Genomic DNA, 21,299 nt, shown 5'->3' with positions numbered 1-21,299 from the left:
GCGTTGCTTTATCAATTTTTTTCTTCTTATCTTACGACATCTTTTGGCCTGCAGCTGCAGTCGCAGATACACTATTACTGCCACGGAACATTTGTATGATATTACTCTGATGCCTGTAGCTTCTTGAAGAAACTACCCAGTGGGCTTGAATCAAATATCTGCCGGTTTAATAAGTAGAGGGGGGTATCATCAATAGTATGTACAACACAATTATGAACAGCACAGGTATTCCAACAGGACAAACGAACAAAAAACACCCATCCATCCATCAATTCATCATCCGCATCGCCCCAAACGCAACATTCACCACCACCCCAACAAACACCGCCAACCCTTTCCGCCAGCTCCAAACCCCCTCCTCTCGTCGCAACCACATCGCGCACCCGACCGGCCAGAAAAACCCCATCACCGCCCCCCACAGCATATCGTCCATCGCGCCTCGAGATCCCGCCCCAAACCCGCCATCGTCGTCGTCCGCCAGCGCCGTCCCTCCTCCACCTCCCGCTCCAGCCGTCATGGACGACGAGCCCTCGTCCATCCATCGGTCCTCGAGCTCGCGCAGCTCTGCCCCGCTTGGCATCGTATCCGGCGTTCGCGACACGGACTGAATCGCCATGAATTGTGACCGCAGCGCCGAGACCTCCGCCGCCGTAAACCCCGCCGAGAGCAGCCGGTCGAAGCCACGAGGCGCGGGCGTCGTTGTGGACCCGTGGGGTTGTTGTTGCGACTGTCTCTGCTGGTGGTGGTGCGTGGTATGGAGTCCCGAACGCTGTGCAGATGCATCATCCTTCCCCGAGTCTTGTTGCTGCTGTTGCAGCGTCGACGACGCAGCGGCTTCGGCGGCTAGATCCGTCGCCGAGAGAACGATGTCGCCGATGGAGCAGTGGATATAGAGACGAGGCGGGTCGCGAACAGGCGCCTTGCCTTTGCCTTTGGGGTCGAGGGGAGTAGTATCGGAATCGTCATTCTGCGGGACCGCCCTAGGCGAACGAGCCGGCGACGACGGGGGCAGTTTCAGGGAAGCAGCGAGAGCGACGGTATCTTCGAGACCACGACCGGAGTAGATAAGACGGAGACGGTGGGAGGAGAGGTTCGGAGGGAGACGAGTGCGGATTAATTGCTTCAGGCCTGCTGCGGTGGTGGTTTCGGGGTATAGAACGTCGAGAGGGAGATCGGCTATTGAGGCTGAGAAGCGGATCGTAAGGTAGAGGGGGTTGGATGCTGGGTCTGTCTCTGCCTCTGCCTCTGCCCCATGGTTTGGATCGGGGGTTAGGAAGGACGGCGTTGTCATGACTCGTGGAGGGGTTGGATTGCCAGGCTGTATTTGGGTGGTCCAGTATGATAGATAAACGACCCTGGAATGCCAGCTGAAGGCGGTGTTTCGATAAGCAGCTCCGATACTCCGATAGATTTCCCGGTCTTGAGCCACGTGATGCCGATGATGTAGCAAATGTACCATATGGGAGTTTCAGAATTGTTTTACAAGTACGGTACTTTTAGATTAGGTTTCAGATCTGAAGGCCATTGCTCATATAGAATAATGCTTAATTGGCTAAATTATTGGTGGTGTCCATTGATTCTCCGCTCAACGTCATATCGGAAAACTTGTGTTGCCGGGCGGAAAACGTTCGCAAAAAGAAAAACATGCAGAAGAAATATTGCAACCAAGTACAGGCGGCAAGCTACAGTAAAAAAGTCTTGGAAAAACATCGCGTCTTTAATTTCAATGTCATTAATATTGTTGTACAAATCCCCTTGCAGACGACCCAGTAGGTGTCGCGGAAATCGAATTCCAGGGGGGGAAAGAGAGAAAAAGCATCACACAAATGAAAGCAGTGAGCGGGATAAATGACCGGGGAATCGGTGAGGTATATTCGACAATGTGGTGAAACAGCAATCCGGAAACCCAAGAACCATCCGTAATCTAAGAACGCCATCCGATGCACCGTTTAAAAGGGACTCCGCAAAAAACCGGGTAGGGAAACGAAACGGAAGTAATCGATTAGACCATAAAGGATTCGCCGCATCCGCATGATTCCTCTGGTAAAGTACGTTAGCGATATGTTGAGAAGTCAATGAAAACGAGGGAGACTTACTGATGTTGGGGTTCCGGAAAACGAATCGCTTGCTCAGCTTGTCTTCTTGCCAGTCCATTTCACTGCCAATGATGCTGAACAAGGCTTTGCTGTCAATCAGGACCTTCACGCCTTCCTGTTCCACCACCTCGTCGAACGCCCCGGGCTTTTCCACGTATTCCAGGTGGTAGGCGAGACCCGAGCAGCCCTTGTTCTTGACTCCAACTCGAATGAATTTGGGATCCGGCTGAGCAACAAGCTTACGGAGCTGCTCGATGGCCAAGGGAGTCAGCTTCATAGCGGCCTTCCTAGGGCGCAACTTCCGCCGCGGCTTTTCCGCGGGCTTGGGGGCGGTGGCGGGTTTGGACTCGACGGGCTTCGACTTTTGCGCCTCGCTCTCACGGTAGCTTATGTTGGACGAGGTGTGTTGCTTCTCCGGGACATGCTGAAAGGGAGTCGATGGGAAATCGGCGGCAATCGAGGTGTCGGGAACTCCAGCGTTCCGGGGCATGGGAAAGGAGGTAGGCAGAGAATGCGGACGATAGGCAGTCTGGGTCTGCATGTCCCGCCTCGATGACCGATAGACGTTTCCGTAGGACGAGAACAGACGAAGGCTTCTCGTCGACAGCGTGGTGGAAGGTTTTCTTAGAGAAGCAGCCATTGTGGCGGATGATGTCACCGGGTGGTGAACGGCTCTGCAGAACGACATGATGGGTGTAAGATGTGAATGTGAGATGTAAGATGCTCTATAGGGTTATAGGAGCCAGAAAATGCTATGGTTGCATGCGAAAGAGTGGGTGTATCGCCGTGGGTAGCAAGTGAGTGGGGTGTGTGAAGATGAGTCTGAAGATCGAAGGTCCGTTGAGTTCTGTTTTGAAGGCGGACGGGCGTCGGCTAAACCTAAGGCACGCACGGGGGTCCGGCTCTCCGTCGGCCAATCAGCAGTCAGGTGTTTCTACACAAGTTCGGTGGCGCCACTTTGGTCGTCTGACGGGGAAGAACTATTATTAATTCCTTCCGGAGTATATTATCTAGGTTTAGTTCAACAATATTTGATCATTGTCTGTCAGGTCCATGCAGTGAAGGATCGTCTGGACTGGTCGGGGAATGGCCTTCATTGTGGCCCTGAACGGGCAGTCGACGGATGCTGACCATTGCTTTGTGACCAACTTTTCGACTTACCGCATTGGTCTGGCCGTTCCTGCTCCTCCCGATACAGCCTCAGGCATTCAAGTCCTGCTGACTCATTGTTTTCGGTCGACTTCCATCGGCCTTCAGAGTACACCGTAGGTATGTATATTATTGAATAGCCATAATTGAAATTTCATGCCTGTTCTTTCCCCCTTACACTGTGCACCTCAGTAGATAATTCAGGCGAGACAAGGCTGACGACATTCCCCTTCTTAAGTCATATCATCTTCGAGGTTCGTGCAATTGACTTCGACTACCCCTTATTATGTCATCGTCCCCCGGTCGCTCTCTGCGTGTTTGAGGCAAACCGTAGGAAGACGCTCTTATTTATGAGACGTTTGTAGGAATTATATCAAATATCCTGATCGCAATTGTAAATATCTACTTTGTAAATTCTGTACATTGATAGAAGAAATCACCTGTGGCCAAACGGTGAAAGTGTGGCTGGTGAACTGCAGATGGCGTACGTGGCTGATGTGGATTACCCCAAAAAAGGCCGAAAAAGGGCGAGAATAATAATACGACGGGCAACGTGGATCAAAGCGATGGGACGGATATCACCATCGCTTCTCACCCTATTGTTATCCAGTCCCCTTCTAGCCTCTCGGTTCCCTCTGCCATGCTAGCGATGATCCCGTGTTCTGTGCGGATCGTCGAACGTCCTTTCTAAAATCATGGAATCCCCCTTAACCCAGCAAAGTAGACCCGATTATTTCAAACCTAAGATCGTGCAACTATACGAGAACCTCTTTCAAGTATGCGCACCCACCTGCTTCTGTATTCCCTGATACTGACCTGCCCCCGGTAGACAACCGATTATGCGGACCCCTCCGAGGGGTTCTGGAAGGAATTCTTCTTGTTGCCGCCTGATCGCGCGCAGCTTCGGTCCATTTTAGACCAGCTCAGTCCCGATGAGATTTTGAACTTGCAGGTGGGCTCTCGGTCCCTTCTCTGATTTTCTTTCATTCTTCATGCTGCCTTTCTTTATCGTCGATTTGCTAACTCGCCCCCAGGCTCAAACCCAACAACTCTTTGCTCGCGCAATCCGTGAGGCAGCTTCGGGCAACAAGCCCGCGGACTCCTATGCGCTCGAGGTATGTTCTTCGCAAGAGTTATTGTACGTCAACCTCTAAGTAGTGACTCAGACCTTGGCGGTCTTTCTAGCTTGCGTCTTGAGAAAGAAGTATACCAATCCGAGTTCCGATATCATCACTGTTCTTGCCGGACTCGATGATGTGGACCATGTCATTTCGAACTTCGTTACCGTCTTGGATGGCATCATTCGCAATGGCAGTAGCTGTGAGTAGCTCCCAATGAACTCTTCGTACTCGGTAGCTGACCGTATTTTAGTTGAATTTCGAATGAAAGCCATCAAAACTGCTATTGCCATGATCAGTGGGGCATACAAGACGAGCCTTGTCTCTTACTTCACACATCGTGACCTCTTCCCGTCGCTTATGAAGGTTTGTCTCCTCAGGCAAGTGCAAGGCACTGCTTATTTGCTCGTAGGATTGAAGGCTGACTTGCCCTACAGTTCATACAAGACTCTGAAACTTCCATTCAAGGGTTCGAGCCTTTCCTCCTGCTGGGGCTGTTGGCAAACTACAACAAATTCGAGTTTCAGAACCCCTACCAGCTCCGACTCGATGACTTCGTCAATGAGTCAAGCATTCGCAAAATCGTCAACGGTGTCGGTTTGTCGTGCGGCGCCTTGAGAAACGGCTACGTTGCCGTGCAGGATGACGCCCCCGAAGGATGGTCGTTGATTAGCACTTTGATCTACTTCGGGTTGGGCGTGCTTGCTCCCAATCGAAGAGACCGCTCTAGTCCTCCCACTGCGGAAGAGGCGAAGGAGATGTTCACGGCACTGTAAGCCTCCACTTGAGGAACTCCAATCTGTAAACTTCACCCCGCTGATGCCGTTAAACAGACCCGCTCAGCAGGCAGCTATCCTCCTAGCTACCTACGACTTCACTAACGCCAACAAGCTCTTTGGCTATCATCTCATCACCTCTGCCCCTGAAAAAGATAACGAGGAGTCCCCTTTCGCGACCTTCCTCTCCGTGACTTCCTATCTCCTGCAGCACGCCTACCGATCACCCAGAGTGGCCCGGTATGCAGAACTCAACCTCTTCACTCTACGTATCCTTGCCGAGGACTCTTCCCTATGCAAGCAACTCTGCAGCGAGGAAACCAAACGAAAGATCCGTCTCTGTCGGCAGAGACAGCCCTATCTTCCCCTCGTCACTGGAGATCGCGTTCTTGCAACCGCTATCTTCGACATGATGATCGACACCATCTCTCACAACCTCCGACGACGTCTAGACATCAACCTCTACAGGTACCTACCTCCCCACCCCCTTCCCCTTCCTTCTCCCCTCCCTCATTCCAAGACATCACAATTAACCCTGCTCTCTCCGCAGCCAAGCAATCGCAATCCTCCTCCGCCTTTTCACCTACCTCTCCATGAACAAAATCCGCCTCAACTACCACTGGTCCGAGCTCTGGCGCACGCTGCTCTCCCTCATGCGGTTCCTCACCACCTACGTCTCCGACCTCTCCGGCAGCCCACACATCGACACACTCGCCACTACCCTCGTCGACCTGATCGCCTTCTGCGTCTCCACCGGCGACACCTTCCTCCCGGACCCATCCTCCTACGACGACCTCTTCTACAAGCTCGTCGAGACCGGCCCCATCATCTCCAAGTTCCGCGACGTCTACATCGCCAAGTCCTCGTCTAGTACTCCCGCCTCAATCAAGGCCGCGGACCCCACCACCACGACTACCAAGGACGTCCACGTCGCTGCCATCGACACCCTGATCTCCGTCTCCACGCACTTCTACACCCTCCTGTTCAACCCGGACCAGAGCGCCGACGCGAAACCCGACGCCCAAAGCACAGCGCCGATTCCGGCTACACAGAAGAAGAATCTGAGTCCCCGTGAGGTCCACCGGATTATCAAGCAGGGGTACGAAACGCTGAGTATCCAGTCCCCTGACGGACTGAGCGCTTGGACACGATACCGCGAGACAGACTGGAAGCCGGAATTGAAGCGGGCGGCGCGATGTGCGGTGGATGATGCGAGGCAGTTGGTGGTGTAAGGGGGGGATGTGTACATGGTTGTGGTTTTCGAAGGCCATTATATGTTCTTTCTCTTTCTTACTTCCAAGTTCCTTTTTTATCGTTTTCTCTTTTCAATTGTATGCTGTTGGTTTACTTTCTCGTTCATGCTGACTTGGCATTTGGACCATTTGTTTATAAAAAAAGGTGTGATGATGATGGAAGTTAGGAGTCCCGGGTGGATGTCCAGGAAAATTTAGATAGTTGCATTTACTCCTTCTCACTCTTCTGTTTCCCTTCTGGTCTGGAAAGACGCGTATGTTTCCAAATTAGTAAGAAATCGGTATCTTAGAATCATCACGACCTCTGTTCCCGCCTCTAAGTTGATAACCAATACAATCGAAGTAGCTGCATCAAGCAAATCCATCCATGATTCGCCAGTTCTATACTTATGTTACAAGTTACCCCAACTCAAACTCATTGAAACCGTAGTTCGCATAAAGTCTTGTCCCACCATGGTATCCAGAACATTGTGCTTGTCGCAGCCGACATTAGGTCGAGAAAAGGCAGGAGAGACAAAATAAAGAATTGCAGAGCTAATCAATCGGACAGTAGGGGTAGGGATCACAGGTATCTTTCATCATGTTCAAAAGACATTTTTCAAACTAAATGCGAGGTGGCAGTTCCGGGATTCGGGTTTGGGACACCCCTAGCCTTGTCGACGTACTCATTGCTCATGGTCATGTAGCGCGTTGCAAAATACTTGTTGGAGTTTTTACTTAGCCAGAGCGTGAATTTGGAAAGTTCCTCACGAAGTCGGTTGGTGGACTGCATGTCCATGTTTGTTTGCGCAATGAGCTCGGGCATAGTAGCTACTTTTTGTTAGTTAAACTTGAATCTAGAACAAAGCACGGATGCGATAAGTGAGTGAGCGCTCACCAAACAGTCGAGTCAGATGTTCGGCACCATAGATATCGAGTGGCGATTTATCGGCCAGATTCCCAGAGCCTTTCTCCCACTCTTTGCGAAGGGTACGGTACTGTTCGCGCTCAAATCTGTAAAGAAGAATCTTGTCCAGGGCTTTGTCGAAGTATTCTTTAATCCCCGAGATCACTTCTTCGAGGACATCAGTGTCGGCTCCGGTCGTCCGCTTGGGCTTTTCTTCGGCCTCGTAGTCCTCAAAAATCTGATTGACGGAACATTTCGCGGGTAATGCCACGACTTGCTGATTCTTGGTGATATTCTCCCAGTCATCAACAAGGAGCGATTTTAAGTTATCAGGCATGACGATTCGCACTGATGGCCGAGTATAGAAAGCATCCTCCTGGATACTCGTCAGCTCTGCCTTTTTTTCACCATTACGAGGGTTTCAATCTGGCCACCCCCATGGTAATTTCCAGGTGACAATGACTCAATACGAGCGGGAAAGAAAAAGGAACTAGAAAGTATACCTTTTCAATGTCATTCTCTCTGGCTCTCTTATTGTTGCGACCAGGAACGGACAACTGGCGCTCCTCGCTTCCCCGAACAGAGCTGGGGTCAGAGCCTCTTCGCCTTTTCATGGACGGTTTCGCGGTTTTCTGACGGTAAGCGGCCTCCGCATCTCGGCGAAGGGTAGTTGCCAACTCTCGGTTCTCCTCTGTGAATTTACGTAGACGATCTTGGGGCACCCAGTCATCCCAGCTGGATTTAGCCGATAAGTGCGGTGTTAGTCAAGTTCACGTCTGTGTAACGTTCGGATGAAAAAAAAAACATCCCTTTTTTGATTCTCGCTCTTGGCAAGAAACCTGAGAATAGGTGGGAGCACATGGCGAATAACGAAAGGGGAAAAATCACTTACGTGTTCTTCCAGCCCTTGTAGTGGACCAAGTACTCAACAGGGCTTTTGCGGTCGTCGGGGACAGTGTGCTTTACATCGAGAATCTTGGCTTCATACAAGATCTCATGGTGGAAGCAAAGGACCTTCTCATCCTTTTGATAAGACATCTGGGCTGCTGGAGCCATTTTCAAGGTGGAAGAGGATAATGAATTGAGTGGGCCAACAAGTGGAAGAGAGACGAGGACAGTAGAAGGGATGATTCGGAGCCACCCAGATATTGGTAAAGGTGAAGAGGCAACACCGCAGCTAGGATTTCTCCAATTAGCTGATCCCTTAACGCACTTGAAGCAAGAACTACTGCCAACCCAGGCGAAGGTTAGACACAGAGTGCGACGGAGACACTTGAGACCTGCTAAGATTTTCTGTAAGTCAGGACTATCAAAGATATGGCTTTTCGGATAGGGAGGCCACCACCTTGCACCAAGCGATGGCGGAAGACACAGCAAGGGTGTGGGTCCTACTCTGCTCTAATTCTTCCGAGCTCGACGAGCCAGTGGACAATGGAAGGGTCTAGGAGGAGAGAGTTCGATTTGCGTTGCGCAGGTGGATAGGAGGCAGTCGTTCGGCGCGTGCGGAGGGAAAGAAGCCAAGAAAGCGAGGCAGGGAAGCGGAAGCGACGCGTCCTCCGAAAAAGGCTAAATGGCGGCTCCATCACAATATTCAACTTCTCTCCTCCATTCCTCCATCCTACTATCTACGCTAGTGTTCCCAAGACCCTCCGCTCTGATCCTCGGCGAAAAATTGATTAGATTGTCTATCAGAGGTCATCCATATAATTATCTTTTCCCTAGACTATTGCTCCAGTGGGGGCACACTGTCCAGATCCATCAACATGGCCCCTTCCGAGGCATCGATTCTGAGTAATTTTCTCTTGACTCCGGCTTCATTGCCGACTGTCATGTCGCTGCAAAAATTTACCGAGCTGTTTCCGAAACGATTGCGCTCCCATCCCCATGTCAGAGTGCTGTATCGCGAGTTGCAGCAATTGCGTGAACAAGACATGGATTTAGTCAATGAAAATATCGACAAGGAAATTGATCAAGGGGAGATCCAGAAAGCGGATCTCCGCAAAGCAATGATGGAAGCCGGCGTCGATGGCTTGAGTGCGGACGATCAGCGCGAAATGGACTTGGACATTCAACTTTTCGGCCAAACGTCGACCGCTGCCCCACGGGAATATCATTCCATGCCTAGTCTCCTGTCAGCAATGGAAGCGGCTTGTTCAAGCATTGAGCAGGACATTGAAGGCGTGGACAAAGATGCGAGCAACCTTCTCTCCGAGCTCAATTCCACGGTCGGCGAATTGAGCGATCTTCGTTATGGGAAGATGCAGGGCCCTGCTGGGACTACCGGGGAAGAAGTGGTCAATGAAGCCATCAAAGGTCTTCGAAATCTCGAAAATGCTTGCTACAACAACAAGGCCTAGCCCCGGGGAACCAGAAGAACAAGGGGAACGAAATGCATACTTGACCGGACTCTAGCGTGCATGAAGCAGGGCCTCGCGACTACTACTGCTTAAGAGCGTAATCATTTCGTGGCCGATAGTTTCCGTCAGACTCTTTGAACATCGGGCTTTTTGCGTATTCACGGCAACAGAAGCTTGGAAATATCCTGAGTCTATCAACCAAGACTGTCCCGGAGTTACTCTCGCTGTCTACGAGCAGCGACAAGCTCCTACCGACCATGCAGCTAAACGATATTTGAAGGAGAGAATACGGCAGGATTTATGTGACATGTCATGGGCCCTGAATGGGATAAGCCAAGCATTTTAAACGAGCAAATAGTTTGCACATGTCCCAAACAAAGGAAAGGAATTCGCTAAAGACTCCCTCCACCAACTCCGTTGCATTGAACCATCTTGGTGGCCCACAAGTTTTGATACCGTGCCCATCACCTATCCAACTCTTTCGACAGTTCAAGCCCAAGGGAAAGTTCCCCGTCCGTGATATTTATAGTATTGTTTTCGCCCTCATCTGGGCTAGACCCATCGAAGCGGAAGAGTGCGACCAGGGGCCTCTCATTCCATTTCACGGAGGGGTCCGCATCCCTACGCGGATGAGGGAGGGTGCGACACTGTCCGGAAGGTGCGCGGTGGATACCGTGATGTTTTAGTTCGTCATTTGTTGGCCAGGCAGCGTGGGGTTTCGCTTGCTCGATGCATCGAGACACCCAAATTGATTGCATGGCAAGAACGGATGATCGACCATCATTGAACTTCGTGACGTCGAACACTGGCTTTGGATCTTCCCTTCTCTTTTTAAATCCTCCTCGTCTCGCGTTATATGCCTCTCGTTTTTGGATCTCGCGTTGTTTGTCTGCCTTATCTTGCTCAATCATGGCCTCTTGATGAGCAAGACATTCCTTGAAGCTGGTTGGCAAAAACGGTGACTTGGGTGCAATGTGATGAAACTGGCCCGAGACTTTCTTGTAGGCCTCGTGTCGTTTTATTTCATCTGAAATCCATGTTCTTGAGGCACTGTGCGACATTTTGGTGGATGACTTTTCTGATTTCGTCTGCTGGGAGGAGGGTCGACCGCGCCGGTGAATAGTCTCATGACTGCTTGGGACAGCGACAGCAGGCCAGGAAACATGTCACCAGGCGCTGGAGGCTCATGTCGATATCCCAAACGCCGGAGAAACCCTTGGGTTCATGATTTTACATCTTCGTGTCTTTGCTCTTGCGGGTTTTTGTGGTAAATGCAGGGCGCTCTATGTAGATTCTAATTCACTCTTCACTTTCCTATTTTATATGGATATTAATAGATTCCGACATGCAATAGGCCCTTGGGTGAATGATATGAGATTCATCAACGCCAATAGTGGCTAGGCCTAATGCCACCGGTAAAGATGGATCCATTGTTTACGTGACAAGGTCATGTGGAGATAAAGACCAACTCTTTTCCACCAAACTACCTCGCAATCTATCTCCATGCATTAATTCACTTCTCATCATCCATCTCTTCAGGATGGCGAGACACTCCTGGCGCTACCTCTGGAGCCATCTTGACTGTAAACTGCTCTGCTCCTGAGTTCCGTCATCCACTGTCCGTCTTCATCCGACTTGAGGAGTGACTCTTCCTCTCTTCCACTTCCAAGCTGTTGTTCCCTCTCCTTTGCACGCCCATGGCTTTCCAGAACCACACTGATAACTAATTGGTCGTACTCGTCGCAAGGCACAACCATATAATTCGACACCACCCCCCGGCTTCATCCCAAACGTTTCCACCAGTCTCTACCGAGCGAAACTCCCCGACCACGTCCGATTCTTACCACTCTGGACATCAGAATACAACTTCTCCCATCAAGTCGAGAGTTCCCTAGGCCCACACTGTCTCTTCCAATACCGCCATCTAGTCTTCATCCAGCAGGAACAGACCATGAGTTTTCAGATTTTGATGCGCCAGCGAACGCTCAAGCTCCGGGCCCGTTCAAGGCTACACTTCGACTTATGGTGTCTGCGATGCTTCCGGCTTCCGGTAACTTATACAAACCCAGTCTATAACATCGACCCGTATTATGAGCTTTGTGGGGACTGAATGCACCTACGCTCGTGACGAAGAAGGAACAGAACATGCAGAGGCCTGGCAAAAGAAACCCACAAAATCCGTTATCCGAGAACAAAACCAAAGACATTCCCTAGATGGTAATCACAGGAAGCACGATGTAACTGTCATACTCTCCACCAGTATATACAGTATGTGTACCCTGATTCTCATCAACAGGGCTTGTCAACCGCAGAGCTTCGGCCTCAGGAAGAGCCATATCATGGCCAGAGATCCGGAGCATCAAACCCTCCCCAGCCTCGAAGACCATCCCGACCGGCCAGACAGGAATAAGCAAAGGGACAACTACACCGGGGGTAATGGGCTGTCGAGACTTGTGATCGTACTGTGGGCCCTCATCGTCGCTTTGACGCGGCCGCAAGCTGACGTGGTGAGACGCGCGAAGCATTCCCTGCTGGCCAAGATGCTTCGCAACGTTGGTATTTGGGACATCGGGTCCGGGCTTGGGCATCGGGGACCAGTTCAGGGACTCAAGGAGCTCTCCGGATGAGGAGATCTTGCGGATCTGTACGACTACGTCGAAATCATCGGCTGCGTCGCAGGACATGTAGAGCTTCACGAATGGCCGTCCGCAGACCTCGGTGTATCTGTCGAAGTAGACGACGAAGTCCTGTAATGATTCCAGGTGCAATTAGCAGATATAGCTAACGTTCTTTAGAATTGGAACCTACTGAGGAATCACTCAGCGAATGGCCTTCATGAACCACCTGGGAAGCAGTGCTTGGCTTCGTCCTGGTAAGGTTGCCTGTATCCAGATAATATCGCCTCATGTGTTGACGAGCAGGAGGCCATTGTTGCTCCGCACGCTCTACCACCGTGCTGGCATAGCTGCCGTCGTATCCCAGCAAGCTAAGTCGGACCGGAGGTGTGTCCTCCTCCCACCCATTCTGGATGCCCTTCGCGTAGTAATCGAAGAAACGCTGCAGGTCGTCCGTGGCATGTGGTTGGTACAGGTCATGCCATTCCTGTGATGCGTGGACACGAAGCCACTTGCGAGCCGTTTGTGCCCGTTCAAACGTCTGGAAGGAGCCTTCACAGTGCAGACCAGTGGAGTATGAGGCTGTAAGATATATCGGAATGTCATGGATGTTTTCCGGTCTGATTAGTTTCTCTTCCCAGTAGTCATCGAATAGAGGTCGCGATTTGGCCATCGCGCTCAGATTCTCGGCTTTGCCTCGGCCTGGATCATTGCCAATAGTTAGGTAGTGTATATGTCAGCCATAAGACCCTATCATTTCGGTATGTGGGTAAAGGAAGGGTCATTCCTACCTGCAAATGCTTGGATGATCATATCACCAAAACCCAGTTTCGGGATTCCACCTCGACAGGACTGCTGTCCGTAGGGATCGGTCAGTCCTTCCCATGGAGCGATGGCCTTGAGGTTCGGGTGATTGAAGCGAGAGGCGAAATTGATCTGCGAGATAGCGAGCCAGGAGTTTCCCCTACAGGATGTTAGCGGAATTCATCAGATCAACTCGAACGAACACGTCTTGCGAATCGGCATACATCATGACCACCGAACCGTTGCACCATGGCTGCTGAGCAGCCCAGGTGATAGAGTCGTAAACATCAGTCGCTTCCTATCCTTTGGTCAGCAAGCAAACCATGGCACTTGTCCTGCTGCAAAACTGACCTGTTCTCCCCAAAACATGAGATCTCCCTCTGAATTACCGCTGCCTCGGGCGTCCACGTCGACGATAGCATAACTCCTGGAGCACCATTCCGCAGGGTTCGGGCCCTTCGGTCAAGGTAATCAAAGTGAGCGAAACGCGTCTAGATATTTGAGAGTCCCGCCAGGGATACCTAACACATACCTCAAAGGTTTCGTATCCGCTAATATTCTGATACGGTATTCCAATATTCCATGACCCCATGTTGTCTAAGTTCAGTGTGCTCGTGCCGACTTTACCGTACGGACTCCAGGGGATAATGGCGGGCACCTGCACGTCCTCGTTTTCTGGTCGGAAGACGTCCGCATACAGCTTGATTCCATCCCGCATGGGAATCGCCACATCTTGTTCCCAGGTCACGTCCACCGGGAAAGCCTGAAGACCGGGAGTTTTGACATGGCCCTTGGGGAGCTTCTGGGTTTTTCCAGGATGGAAGCCGGTATATTTGAACCCCAAGTGTTGATCCGGGGGGACTAAGGCTGTGTACACGGTGTCGGGGAACCGCTGGCTAAGCTTTTCTTGAACAGACATGTTAAAGAGATCGTAGAGTCAGAGATATGTGCTCGGTTTGGGATATCGGAAGTGGTGCTCAGGCGATGAAGCGGCATGGTGCATATCAACTATACGGAGATCCCAGATTCCTTTATACAATTCTATACAATCTTCAATGTAGAGTAGTCAGAATTATCGGATCGCGCTTATTTAGTAAGCGGAAGAGGCAGAGATTCGGTGCTGGAAAGCCGAGCTGCACCTACTGGAGCAGGGAAATGTCCTGGTGATCCGTTCACGAAGCCGACGGGGAAGCTCCACCATTGCCGGCAGATGATCCGGTGGGGAGACACCAACTAATGAGCTTTGTTCTCCTAATTTTGCGTACGGCGGACTATTGCGGTCATTTCGCGCTTTGAGAAATATAAAGATGTCGACTACATTTCCATCAAGATCTGGCATTGCTGGGATATAACCCCCGTTCTCGTCGCACCCCATCAGTTTGCAAGGAATTCATCAAACTTTCCGTACCCTGTCGACGATCCCAATGAGCTCCATGGCGAACACAGCGCTTTACTGTAATGAGAACATCTCCTTTGTCGTTCGTCGAGAGACGGACAGCTATACCCCAGGGGATGGCGAGCTCCGGATCAAAACGATCTACTCCGGCATCAACCCAGCAGATGTGAAGCACGCCACGCAACTCGGCATCTATCCGGCGGTCCTTGGTTACGACTTCTGCGGCAAGGTCCTCGAAGTCCCAGCAGGCTCCAAGTTCCAGCCCGGAGACCTCGTTGCTGGATACACTCCCACCGGAGTCGGCAGACCGGCCAAATACGGGACGCATCAACGAGGCCTGGTATGTCCAGAGGACATGCTGTTCTCAGTGCCTCCGAATCTCCCGCCTCATCATGCCGCATGCTTGAGCGTCGTGACAATGACGGCATGTGATGCCCTCTACAATATCTTCAGATTCCTTCTGCCCGCGGAGACTCCGGGACCGAACGAAGCAGGCCCGCTTCTTATCTGGGGTGCATCTAGTAGTGTCGGGCTGTCGGCTGTGCAACTCGCTCGCGCCAGTGGCATCTACCCGATCCTTGTGACGGCATCACCGCAGAATCATCCGCTCTTGTTACGTCTGGGTGCCACTCGCTGCTTTGACTACAAGTGTGCCCACGTAGTCTTGGATATCCAGTCAGCCTTGGTCCAGGAAGGATGGGGTCCAGTCACGCAGGGATTCGATGCAGTGGGAAGTGAGGCAGGCTTAGGCTCGGCGCAGTCGATGGCGGCTTGTGTGTCCAAAGACGCGACACTGGTATCTGTGGTCGTGCAGCAGGATCCTCGCTTCAAAATGCCACTGGCCACTCCTAACAGCGACGTGCGGATCCAGTTGAAGGGAGTCCCTCACCCGATCACGATTCCTGCGCGGAAAGCAGATTACGAGCGCGCATGGGAGGCGTTCCAGTGGGTTGTTGCACACTATGGTGCACAGTTTCAGTTCCCTTTTGTGGAGATTTTCAATGGAAGTGCAGAAGAGGCCATGGACCAGGTTCTCGCGGTGTCGAGTCATGGCCGTGGCTTGGGGAAATTAGTGCTCCAGCATCCACTTCAATAGTATAGTGCTGCTTTGTATTTAAAATGAAGAGTTATAGTGAATTGTACTTTAATTGCGGAAGGACTGCCAGCCCCATTTTTTGTTTGTCTATGAATCTCGGCAATTTAGCTGGCTGTATCCGAATTCCCACCACCTGCGCCTCCATTGGGAATTACCGAGCAGAGAAAGGCAATAAGCCTGCATTTCACGTTCATATTACCTTTCTGCACGACTAGAAAACTTCAGGGGCAAGCCCGGCTTCGAGTATTCCATAGTGAACAGATCTTTTCTCTGGGGCGGACGAAAGTCCGAAGGCAAGCGGATATCGAAGTTCCTGAATAGGTACGCCATCACAATCGTAACCTCAGCATAAGCGACACTATGGATCATCATTAGCGATATGCGGATGAGCAGTAGGGGGTAGAGAGCAGAACAAACTTTTGACCAATGCACATCCGAGCGCCTTTGGAAAATGTACAGAGATACTGCTCGAGTGCTTTGGCTTCCGGCTGCAGCCAGCGGTCAGGGTTGAAGACGCGTGCGTCAGGTCCCCAAATCTCCTCGCTGGTATGCATCGTGTAGGCGGACATGGAAACAACAGTCTTGAGAAGGTTATTAGAAGAGCACAGCTCGTTTCTGATTAGGATCGAGGTGGACTTACGCCGGGCGGGATTACTTGATTGTCGACGACAAAAGGCTGAGCAAGGTCATGCGGAACGACCCTTGGAAGGCGTCCGGGCACAGGCATGGCGATCCTGAGAGATTCCTTGACGCAGGCAGACTGGCCGATAGTCAGTTGAAGGTGCCATCATTCGGGCATTGAGAATGACCTCACTTACCAGGTAAGCCACTTTTTCCAATTCCAAAAGCTGATAGTCCGAATGGCCATCGACATCTATGTCTGCGCCGCGCACAGCATTCACCAACTTTGAATGAATGCCTGGGTTTGACAGTATGTTCATTAGTCCAGCAGTGAGCGTTGATGCCGTCGTGTCTGCCCCGGCAATCAGGATATCAACTGCCTCGGTGACCTTCAAATCATACGGAACAGAAGATAGATTGTCGAATACAACAGGATGAGAGGTTGTGTTTCCGTTACGTTCATAGTGTTGGAGACAGGTTTCTGCAAACTGCGTAGATGGGGATATTTGTGTCAGCACTCCTCGCTTGAAATTGGGGATGGGAGGATGGGGAGGGGTCACTATATGACAGTGGGCTCCTACCTTCAACATCTTGATTACATTCGCGATTTGGGGATCTATGAGGGTTACTACGCCTATGGGCAGGATCCCAGCGGCTTTCCGAGCGAGAGGCCATTCCTGCAATTTCCAGAAGCTTCGGGCCACGGCGTCGAACGCGGTAAGAAACCACGATTGGAATGTAGTTGAGCTCTCTTCCAGCATATTAGCCGATTTAGCAAAGGCGAACTCCATAATGATCTCCGTAGTTAGACATCTGCCAACTTTGCTTAGCCACATCCCAGCCCTGTCCGCGAGGCGTTCTCCTCAATAACCAATCAGAGCGACTCCAATGGGTGCTCACCTAAACGCATCATAGACATTGATATCATGAGTATCTTGCAGACGACGGATCTTTTGCATCAACACCCCCGTCTTCGCGTGAATAATGGGCTCGAGTTTGAAGACGCCCGCACGGGAGAACAGAGGATTCAGCAGCCGTCGGCGCTCTTTATGCATCCCCGCGTCGGTTTCGGTAAAGACCGTATGGGGGGTGTTGAAGCCATCATAGAAGGGTCCATGTTTCGGGAACGGCTTGTTTTGACTGTAGATGACCTTGTATTGCGAGACATCGCTGATATGCAGCTCGTTGGGACCAATCCGTAGGGCTTGCGTTTCTATTGTGAATCGAGCGGTATCCAGATTAATTTCCGACCCCAGAAATCGCGCGCTGGCTGATTGACTCACGGTACTCTTCATGGAGCTTTTCGAGTTCCTCCTCGGGAAAGCCACGGTCTGTCACTCGGTAGATCCAATGTCGGGACGTAGCAGCTGCTGAAGGGCCCTTGAACGAGGCCAATGGGTGCCAAGCGCGATAGTAGAGGTGTTTGATCAACGCAACCAGGACCAAGGTGACAACGGCGACTGTAAGAATCTGAATGATACCGATCTTCATGACTGGGAGGCCCTCTAGTACCATCCAGTCTTCCAAATGACGGTAAAGGCTAGCCATGCCGATGAGGTATCGTAGGTAACTTCCTCGTACTTTGGAATCTGGTTGAGTGACATTTGAAGACTGACAAGCAGCTCCATTTAAACATCGTCAATTCTGGTCCCAGACGTCTCATCTTTCCGATATTACTCAGCGGAATGCAAGGATATTGACAGGAAAAATTTGCATCTGTTTCAATTTGTTGAAAGTCGGATTTGGCGTGCTGCTGAAAGAGCCCCCGTCGGGCCGACGGGGATCTCCACACAGTAGGTACAATAACAGAGCACTGGGAGCGTCGGGCTTCCCCACGCTGATCGACATGTCTTCCGCTTACTCATTGCACAAGGTCATTGCAATATCGAGTAGTAAGTTAACTGGTTATGGTTCCTCCTAAGGCGATGCATTCGGTCATTAGCATGATCGGCCAAAGTTCTTGCATAGGAGAAGCAGGATATGACAAAACTTCCATCTAGATTCTGGACGTTGACAGTTCAAAGGTCCTACGAAACCTGTGGCGGGCAAAGAATAACTGATAGTTGACTAAGCGGACCACCAAGATTTGAGGGGCAAACAATGAAGTTGTTCTTCCACAGCGCAGTCTCCGTCGATGAATTCACAGTCTCCCACCGCGACTCGCTCCATACTACCAGAAGAGAAGATGGAGAAGACTGGAGACAGGGGAGCAAGTGAGTAAGCACTTAGTAGGTACACCTTTCTTCACAGGGGCCCTGTCGTCTGGCTTCCTAGTCCTGTCCCCATCGAAATTGCCGATGATCGGATTGGATTGCCTGGAATTTGATGTCCCAGGCACCCGGCTACAATAACCGGAATGCCACCCTTGGTGGAGACTGGTTCGTCGAGATCCTGGACATGTGGATATTGCTCAGAGGAATTTAGTCGGAAGGAGCATCTCCAGCGACATGAAGCCCGTCACCTAGGTTTGAGACCATTTCGATGCGAACTCTGTTCCCGTGCATTTTCTAGAAGGTACGCATCCTGGACGAGACCTTTCCCAGATCTTGAATCTTGAAATGACGTCTGGAACCTTGTGGCTACAGGGACACTCTGGCAAGACACCGATTCATTCACCAAACAGACAACGTTGATGATGGTCGCCATTGGACCTACGGACGGCCCAGATCCCAACGGGCATGTCGTAACTGCGCCCGGGCCAAGCAACGTTGTAACGGAGCCTGGCCATGTCTTCGATGTACCCGAAAGAATTTCCCATGCGAGCCGGCCACCTCACTGGACGCGATGGGCTCGCAAGACACTGACCCGGCCTCGGCGTCTATGCTTAATTCGTTGAGCGGCGACGGCTATGACACGCTTAGCCAGCATCATGTGGAGATGCCTACCATCGCAGCTAGCATGCGGACCCTTAACGAAGCAAATCCATGGTCACTAGATACTGCTGTACATGATGGCCTCGAGCCGGTTTCACTCAATCAAGGGGCCCAAGATACACTGTTTACCAACGTTGGCGAACATGCAATTGACCTTTTTCCTCTCATCAGTCAGCAAGATGTCAATGAGCATTCACGCACCTCACATGGTGCTGGAACTACCATCGAGCAAGCATGTTCCTTATTAACCAACGCAAACTCTTCCTCAAGCAGCTGCGACCTTGCTGTACATCAGCAAAGATCGGGTTCGGAAAAGTGCACCTGCATTCAGTTCCCTGAGAAGCTTCCAGAAGACGATGAAGTTGTCGCGGCTGAGAATTTTGGCCACACCGCAAGCATTTCCGAGACAACATATACACTGCTCCTGGGATTTTGGAGGACTCAGCAATGCGCCCAATGCGAAGCCACTTGCCAAGATGCTTCCTTTATCAGCCTTCTCCTTTTGAACACCATGATTCAGCTGTATTATGAGCATTATGACCCGTGGATGCCCTTTTTGCACCCTTCTATGTTTGATGATAGTAACATACCTTGGGTCCTTGTTCTGGCCGTCGCATCTGTCGGCTGTCAGTATTCTGATATGAAAAACTCCGAAGTTTACCTTTTTGGACTGCGTGGCCTTCTGCAAAGAGCTTTGAACACTACCGTATACTACTACCCCTTCTTCCCTCCCTTGCTTGATTTTTATTTAGGTGTTCTAATAAAAACCCAGGAAATGGAAGCTTCCTCATTTCATCAACTGGCCTTTGCTCAGTGTCTTATCTTGCGTGACGTGGGCCTCCTATTCAGTGGGCACGAAGACGACAACCGTACCGCACAGTATCAGAAAAGCATGCTAGCCACACTTACTCAGTCAATATGCTTAGATGATGATATACGAGAAGATAACCCGTCAGGCGCCTCCTCTGGACTCTACAAATCATGGCGTCAATGGGTTTTGGCCGAGACGCGAAGGCGAACTTTATATTGTATCTGGGGTGAGTCTGGTAGCACAAAGAAATCAGGCACAATAACTGACATTCCCATCAGTTATGGAAAGCTTCCATTTTATATTTAGAGACGTACCTTCGTCACTCACTCTGGATCATTTCCGCATACCCCTCCCCAGTAGTGACGAGCTATGGAACTCTAATCCGCAAGAATGGCATAGAAGGCTCTTAGAAAGCAGAAGTAAGTGAGCCCTCCTATCACTGGGTTAGCGACGCTTGTGGTAACAGTCCTTTGTCTACAGGTGTTTCGGAGCTATCGAGCCTGAGAACCGTGTTGATTAACCCTCGGTGTATCGACCACCTATTTGATAATACGTCAAAGTTGCGGGACCTGGTGACATTCATCACTTTTTATGTTGAAGAACGACGTGTCCTAGGTTCTTTCCAACCGTGGTTTGCGCCCGAGCGGGTTCTCGATATTCGAGGTCGAGCATTCTTTGAATGGCCGGATGATCTTGTCGCCCTGAAAACCTCCACTGATCGATGTTGTGACCCCATCATCGAACGATTTGAGGGGCTTGTGACTGCATATCAGAGCTCACCAAACCTGATTACGAAGGTAACTTATCATACTATCAATATCCTTCGACGCACGCCACTGCGTTGCTTATATGCCCTAAGCGGGTGGCAGGCCAATCTTGAGCAGATGAGTATCGCGGCAATCAGTCTCTCGCGATGGATGCAGCAAAACCCGATTTTCGCAAGAGAGAGTCTTGTTCATGCAGCCTCACTTTACAATGATCTCTATGATGCAGGCAGCGGAGCCGGGTTCCATCATCTTGCATTTCTCATTGCGACACTCTATATCTGGGCTTATTATAACCTTGGTATAGAAGGGACCGGACGGGTAGATAGCAGTAATAGGCCCTGTCGTCCTCTTCGCCTAGATAAGCATCTCTCGCCATGCGAGAAAAGGTCGTGGATACTAGGCGTATCAGACGCCCCCATGTACCTGAAAGGTGTGGGTATGTTGGTCAACCAGGAGAGTGCATTACGCGTCCTGAAGGGGTTCCGGAAATCATTGTCAAGGCAACGTTCCTGGCCCTCTCTTCGCCGCGGTCTAATATATGCTGTCACAGAGATGATAGAAGGGCGTTTTGCGTCGTACGCTCCTCAGTTGAGGCACGGTGGGCAAAGTCTACATGCACCTGGGTAGACCGGCTCTAGTTTGATAGAATATTTCTTAGAAAAATTCTGAAAATCATAAAGA

At 50.9% G+C, this 21,299-nt stretch overlaps 8 protein-coding genes across 9 annotated transcripts; 3 read left to right on the top strand and 5 right to left on the bottom strand.

Annotated features, from left to right (window-relative positions):
* Positions 1–268: 268 nt before the first annotated feature.
* Positions 269–1,291, bottom strand: LDX57_005991 (DSC3 family protein; the record flags this gene model as incomplete). Its single annotated transcript, XM_046087680.1, has 1 exon — positions 269–1,291. One exon carries the CDS (start codon positions 1,289–1,291, stop codon positions 269–271), a length of 1,023 nt encoding a protein of 340 aa, XP_045943648.1.
* Positions 1,292–2,002: 711 nt separating this feature from the next.
* Positions 2,003–2,736, bottom strand: isa1 (Fe-binding Fe/S cluster assembly protein ISA1; the record flags this gene model as incomplete). Its single annotated transcript, XM_046087679.1, has 2 exons — positions 2,003–2,040; positions 2,097–2,736. 2 exons carry the CDS (start codon positions 2,734–2,736, stop codon positions 2,003–2,005), a joined length of 678 nt encoding a protein of 225 aa, XP_045943647.1.
* A 1,070-nt stretch (positions 2,737–3,806) lies between these two features.
* LDX57_005989 (ARMH3 family protein) lies at positions 3,807–6,618 on the top strand. The gene is made up of 8 exons (XM_046087678.1): positions 3,807–4,021; positions 4,075–4,197; positions 4,280–4,360; positions 4,412–4,565; positions 4,617–4,729; positions 4,801–5,135; positions 5,197–5,607; positions 5,690–6,618. Exons 1-8 carry the CDS (start codon positions 3,941–3,943, stop codon positions 6,369–6,371), a joined length of 1,980 nt encoding a protein of 659 aa, XP_045943646.1. The 5' UTR covers positions 3,807–3,940; the 3' UTR covers positions 6,372–6,618.
* A 54-nt stretch (positions 6,619–6,672) lies between these two features.
* On the bottom strand, positions 6,673–8,773 carry EAF3. Of its 2 annotated transcripts, XM_046087676.1 has the most exons (6): positions 8,624–8,773; positions 8,515–8,558; positions 8,171–8,455; positions 7,782–8,013; positions 7,270–7,654; positions 6,673–7,202 (listed from the first exon to the last, which is right to left on the bottom strand). In XM_046087676.1, the coding sequence occupies exons 3-6, from the start codon at positions 8,332–8,334 to the stop codon at positions 6,991–6,993; spliced, it is 993 nt and encodes a 330-aa protein (XP_045943644.1). In that variant the 5' UTR covers positions 8,335–8,455; positions 8,515–8,558; positions 8,624–8,773; the 3' UTR covers positions 6,673–6,990. The 2 variants fall into 2 exon arrangements, with proteins under 2 accessions (XP_045943644.1, XP_045943645.1); XM_046087677.1 differs by lacking the exons at positions 8,515–8,558; positions 8,624–8,773 and having other exon boundaries at positions 7,782–8,193.
* A 268-nt stretch (positions 8,774–9,041) lies between these two features.
* Positions 9,042–9,635, top strand: LDX57_005987 (Cnl2/NKP2 family protein; the record flags this gene model as incomplete). Its single annotated transcript, XM_046087675.1, has 1 exon — positions 9,042–9,635. The coding sequence occupies one exon, from the start codon at positions 9,042–9,044 to the stop codon at positions 9,633–9,635; it is 594 nt and encodes a 197-aa protein (XP_045943643.1).
* A 1,778-nt stretch (positions 9,636–11,413) lies between these two features.
* LDX57_005986 (CocE/NonD family hydrolase) lies at positions 11,414–14,189 on the bottom strand. Its single transcript, XM_046087674.1, has 6 exons — positions 13,587–14,189; positions 13,406–13,510; positions 13,279–13,352; positions 13,042–13,214; positions 12,444–12,952; positions 11,414–12,382 (listed from the first exon to the last, which is right to left on the bottom strand). Exons 1-6 carry the CDS (start codon positions 13,971–13,973, stop codon positions 11,846–11,848), a joined length of 1,785 nt encoding a protein of 594 aa, XP_045943642.1. The 5' UTR covers positions 13,974–14,189; the 3' UTR covers positions 11,414–11,845.
* A 289-nt stretch (positions 14,190–14,478) lies between these two features.
* LDX57_005985 (zinc-binding alcohol dehydrogenase family protein) lies at positions 14,479–15,546 on the top strand (the record flags this gene model as incomplete). The annotated part of the gene is made up of 1 exon (XM_046087673.1): positions 14,479–15,546. One exon carries the CDS (start codon positions 14,479–14,481, stop codon positions 15,544–15,546), a length of 1,068 nt encoding a protein of 355 aa, XP_045943641.1.
* Positions 15,547–15,741: 195 nt separating this feature from the next.
* Positions 15,742–18,154, bottom strand: LDX57_005984 (cytochrome P450; the record flags this gene model as incomplete). Its single annotated transcript, XM_046087672.1, has 7 exons — positions 17,451–18,154; positions 17,068–17,380; positions 16,749–16,980; positions 16,365–16,655; positions 16,187–16,306; positions 15,964–16,127; positions 15,742–15,904 (listed from the first exon to the last, which is right to left on the bottom strand). The coding sequence occupies exons 1-7, from the start codon at positions 17,713–17,715 to the stop codon at positions 15,742–15,744; spliced, it is 1,548 nt and encodes a 515-aa protein (XP_045943640.1). The 5' UTR covers positions 17,716–18,154.
* Positions 18,155–21,299: the final 3,145 nt, after the last annotated feature.

This window comes from Aspergillus melleus, assembly GCF_016097325.1.
Source record: "Aspergillus melleus strain CBS 546.65 chromosome Unknown contig3, whole genome shotgun sequence".
Classification (NCBI taxonomy): Eukaryota; Fungi; Ascomycota; class Eurotiomycetes; order Eurotiales; family Aspergillaceae; genus Aspergillus; species Aspergillus melleus.
The sequence above is the reverse complement of the archived record's forward strand: the minus strand, read 5'-3'. Positions and strand labels throughout refer to the sequence as shown.